At 33.9% G+C, this 4,843-nt stretch overlaps 1 protein-coding gene across 1 annotated transcript; it reads left to right on the top strand.

Moving 5' to 3' along the window:
- Window positions 1-3,260: 3,260 nt before the first annotated feature.
- Window positions 3,261-4,452, top strand: LOC137636087 (clumping factor A-like; the record flags this gene model as incomplete). The annotated part of the gene is made up of 2 exons (XM_068368510.1): window positions 3,261-3,729; window positions 4,146-4,452. Coding segments are annotated over 2 exons (776 nt in total), but the record flags the coding sequence as incomplete, so codon positions are not given.
- Between the last annotated feature and the right edge of the window lie 391 nt (window positions 4,453-4,843).

Here is a 4,843-nt window from a genome sequence, read left to right as displayed (position 1 = left end):
CTTTTCAACGCAAGTGCATCGCAAAACTCCTTTCATATGCTAAAAATTTCCCTCTTCTTTTTTTATGCGTATGTTTTCCACTAGGGGCAATACTGAACGAAGCTACATTCCTGATCATATATGTATTTTTATTCCCTTAACGTTTTGTTTCTTATAGAAAAATTAATACTTTTTTATCTAATTTTATCGAAATTAACGAAAATATATTAAGCAAAATATTTTTACTCGTATTTGGCCTTTAAAGATGAAATGGCAATTTCAACATAAAATTGTATCACATTACTGTAATAGAAAATAAATTAGTTTATTAAAGAAAAATGATTGCTAAATTTTTTGTAATAAAAATTAACAGAGATATACTTCATGGGAATATTGTTACTCATATTTGGCCTTAAAAGAATATTTAATAGTTTCAAAATATGAGAAGAATATAATCGTTTTTTTTTTTTTTTTTTTGTTAATCTAAATTAACAGAGATATACTTCAGCAAAATAATGTTACTTATATTGGACCAAAAATAAGAAAGCGCAAGTTTAACATCTGAGAAATTTATTACTTTATTGTAAGAGAAAATATATTAGTGTATTATACAAAAACAAAAATTATCGTATTTTTTTTATCGAAATTAACAGAGATATACTTCAGCGAAATATTGTTACTCATATTCGCCCTTCAAAGAATATTTAATAGTTACAAAACATGAGAAGAAAATAATTTTATTTTTTGTAATTTAAATTAAGAGAGATATACTTCAGCAAAATATTGTTACTCATATTTGCCCTTCAAAGAATATTTTAATAGTTTCAAAATATGAGAAGAAAATAATTTTATTTTTGTAATCTAAATTAACAGTGATATACTTCAGCAAAATAATATTAATCGTATTTGGCCTTAAAATAAGAACGAATAGTTTCAACATATGAGAAATATATTACCTCGCTGCAGGAGAAAATAAATACATTTTGGAGGCAGAGAATATAATTCTGCTTGCAGTATAGGTTACAACAGTAATCAAATCTTGCTGCAATGTAACATCTCTTACAATGTGTCTGCAATGTATGTATTTTCATACAGCCTACAAGTTCATATCTAAATACAATTTCTCCCTGGGATTAAGACATTTAATATTTGTACCTTCATTTTGACCATTAGAGTTAGAATTAGGATTTGTAATGGTAGTGTTATTGTTATATTACAACAAAAAAATAGTTGATTTATAGTGCAGTTATTCTAGCATTCATATTATTATACAGTATGTAGATGCAGGATGATCAGTATTTTACTAAAATGCTTCTCCGTGAAATAATTTATCTAAGATACAAATATTCCATTCGTGTTTAAAGATTTATTTTCAATGTTTGGTTTAGAAAAAAAGATCAATTATAGAATCTAATGCATGATAAGCAGTTTTCACCATTTTGATTATCGAGACTCTGGTTCCAGTCCGGCTCAAACTCGTAAGTTTCTTTGGTCGCTGCAACCTCAACATCCTTGTGAGTTAAGGATGAGATAAGGATGGGGGTTTTGGGGGAGCCTATATGTCTATCTGCTGAGTTATCAATAGCCATTGCCTGGCCCTCCTTGATCCTAGCTTGTGTGGAGAAGGGGAATGGGCGGTGAACATATGTATATGTTCTGTCTCTAGGGCATTGCCCTGCTCGATAGGACAATATCACTGTCCCTTACCTCTGCCATTCATGACTGGCCTTTAAGCCTTTAAACCACCATCAAGAAAAAAAAATGATTTTCTAGGTATCATTCGGGAAGCAAATTACAGTTACATCAACAATCAAATAGAGCAGAATAGTTCTTTTGAAATTTGTATTCAGGCTCCGTGCAAAGTGTTACCAGGCTCCTCAATTCTTACCGCGTTGGTGGAGCTGTCCGGATTCCTTACTCATGATATTTCATTTCTTAAGAAGATTCTCGCTTTGGGAAACGTGATTGTGAAAAGACGGTTTTTTATCTTGAAATTTATTATATAAAATATTTATTTTTCCATTTTCTAGTAAGAGAGTCTATTTATATATATATATATATATATATATATATATATATATATATATATATATATATATATATATATATATGTGTGTGTGTTTGTGTGTGTATATATATATATATATATATGTATGTGTGTGTGTGTATACACACACATACACACGTACAATATATATTTCAATACGTCCGCATATTCGGAAACTAAAACTTCTTTAAAAATTTACGAAGACAAGACAACACATTGTTTACGGAGAGACATTCCCAGACCCAGGGGTGGGCCATGTAGCCCAAATTATATAAACAATCATAAATCAATCACCTGTTCAAGAAATGACAAGTTTCAAGGAAGTTCAGGTTCAGTATCTGAATGATTTATTTGATTTATAATGAAATGACAAGTTCCAAGGGTGCTCAGCTTCAGTATCCTGATGATTTATTTGAGTTCTAATTCATCTGCTGGATAATTCGGGGATCTTTAAAAAATATAATCTTAATACATATTTAAAAAGAATATACATTTTTTTTCTTTTTACAAAAATATCATTTAGTTTTATTAGTTAATATTCTTTTGTGTGTGATGGAGATATATCTATGTAATATCTAGGGGTAATGGATAGGCATTTGATTCTATCAGTTTTGTCTTTTTTTTTTTTTTTTTTTTTTTTTTTTAAAGTTTGGTAAAAGATAAGTTATTTTTTTACATTCGTTACAGATTTTTTTTTTTAATTTTTTTTTTTTTGTGAGCTTCGACTATATCAATGATGATAATAATAATAATAATAATAATAATAATAATAATAATAATAATAATTGAATATCTCAGAATTGTTCAAGTCTCTTTCGTAAAACAGGAAAATAATGTGAAAAAAAAACATCAATTCATATATACTCAAGAATAATAAGCGATGTATATTCTATTTCCCTTCATAAACAAAAGACTCGTTTCTCGAGCTGTTTGAAATAAATAATTAGAATTTGTTGGTTCTGGGAAAACTCTGTCAGATAATTAGAATATTTTCCACCTTGGTAGTCAAGTTCAGATTATATATATTTCTTTTTTCTAAACCCATTTAAATCTATCATTCATTTATCAAGTGAAGCGAAGCATTGTACGAAAAAATACGTTTTTCTATTCCCGTTATAAAAATGATTCCCTTATCTTCATTATAATTTCCTCGGCTCAAAAGAGAAACCGGCTGCGAAAGAAATTCCGGCTCTAAAAGAGACTCCGGCTCCAAAAGAGATTCTGGCGCCATAAGAGACTTTGGCTGCAAAAGAGATTCTGGCTCCGAAAAAAGACTCCGGCTCCAAAAGAGACTCCAGCTCCAAAAGAGATTCTGGCTCCCAAAGCGATTCCGGCTCTAAAAGAGATTCCGGCTCCAAAAGGGACTCCGGCTCCAAAAGAGATTCCGACTCCAAAAGAGACTTTGTCTCCAAAAGAGATTTCTGCTCCAAAAAAGACTCCGGCTCCAATAGAGACTCCGGCTCCAAAAGAGATTCCGAATCCAAAAGAGATTCCGACTCCAAAAGAGACTTTGGCTCCAAAAGAGATTCTGGCTCCAAAAAAGAATCCGGCTCCAAAAGAGACTTTGGCTCCAAAAGAGATTCTGGCTGCAAAAAATACTCCGGCTCCAAAAGAGATTCCATCTCAAAAAGAGATTCTTGCTCCAAAAGAGACTTTAGGCTCCAGAAGAGATTCCGGCTCCAAAAGAGACCCCGCCTCCTAAAGTGACTCGGTCTCTAAAAGAGATTCTGGCTCCAAAAGAGATTCCGGCTCCAATAAAGACTCCGGCTACAAAAGAGACTCCAGCTTCAAAAGAGATTCTGGCTCCCAAAGAGATTTCGGCTCCAAAAGAGACTTTGGCTCCTAAAGAGATTCTGGCTCCAAAAAAGATTTCGGCTCCAAAAGAGACTTTGGCTCCAAAAGAAATTCTGGCTCCAAAAAAGATTCCGGCTCCAGAAGAGACTTTGGCTCCAAAAGAGATTCTGGCTGCAAAAAAGACTCCGGCTCCAAAAGAGATTCCATCTCCAAAAGATATTCTGGCTCCAAAAGAGACTTTAGGCTCCAGAAGAAATTCCGGCTCCAAAAGAGACCCCGCCTCCTAAAGTGACTCAGTCTCTAAAAGAGATTCTGGCTCCAAAAGAGACTCTGGCTCCAAAAGAGATTACAGCTCCAAAAGAGACTTTGGCTCCAAAAGAGACTTTGGCTTCAAAAGAGATTCCGGCTCCAAAAGAGATTTCGGCTCCAAAAGAGATTCCAGCTCCAAAAAAGACGCCGACTCCAAAGGAGATTCCGTCGGCAATAGGGATTCCGGCTCCAAAAGAGATTCTGGCTCCAGAAGAGACTCCGGCTCCAAAAGAGACTATGGCTCTAAAAGAGACTCCGGCTCCAAAAGAGATTCCGGCTCCAAAAAAAAACTCTGGCTCCTAAAGAGATTCCGGCTCCAATAAGGACTCCGGCTACAAAAGAGACTCCAGCTCCAAAAGTGATTCCGGCTCCAAAAAAGACTCTAGCTCCAAAAGAGAACCCGGCTCCCAAAAAAAGACTCCGGCTCCAAAAGAGATTCCAGTTACGAAAGAGATTCCCGCTCCAAAAGAGACTCCGGCTCCAGAAGTTTACTTTCCCGATATTTTACATGCCCTCATTCCGTTTTAATAAACAAATAAACAATGATGACTGAATGAATATAGTCCCACTTTTCGTGGACGAGAGTAAAATCCAATAAAGTTTTATCACTTCTCGTAAAATGTGCAGTCGTTCTTACAATATAATTGATTGAAATCAAATATTCGAGTAAAGTGGCATATTTCAATTGGGGATAGAAAAAGCTTTACTGTTTAA

The sequence above is a fragment of the Palaemon carinicauda genome, unplaced genomic scaffold (assembly GCF_036898095.1).
Source record: "Palaemon carinicauda isolate YSFRI2023 unplaced genomic scaffold, ASM3689809v2 scaffold2285, whole genome shotgun sequence".
NCBI classification, from domain to species: Eukaryota; Metazoa; Arthropoda; class Malacostraca; order Decapoda; family Palaemonidae; genus Palaemon; species Palaemon carinicauda.
This window is presented reverse-complemented; position numbering and strand designations above follow the sequence as displayed.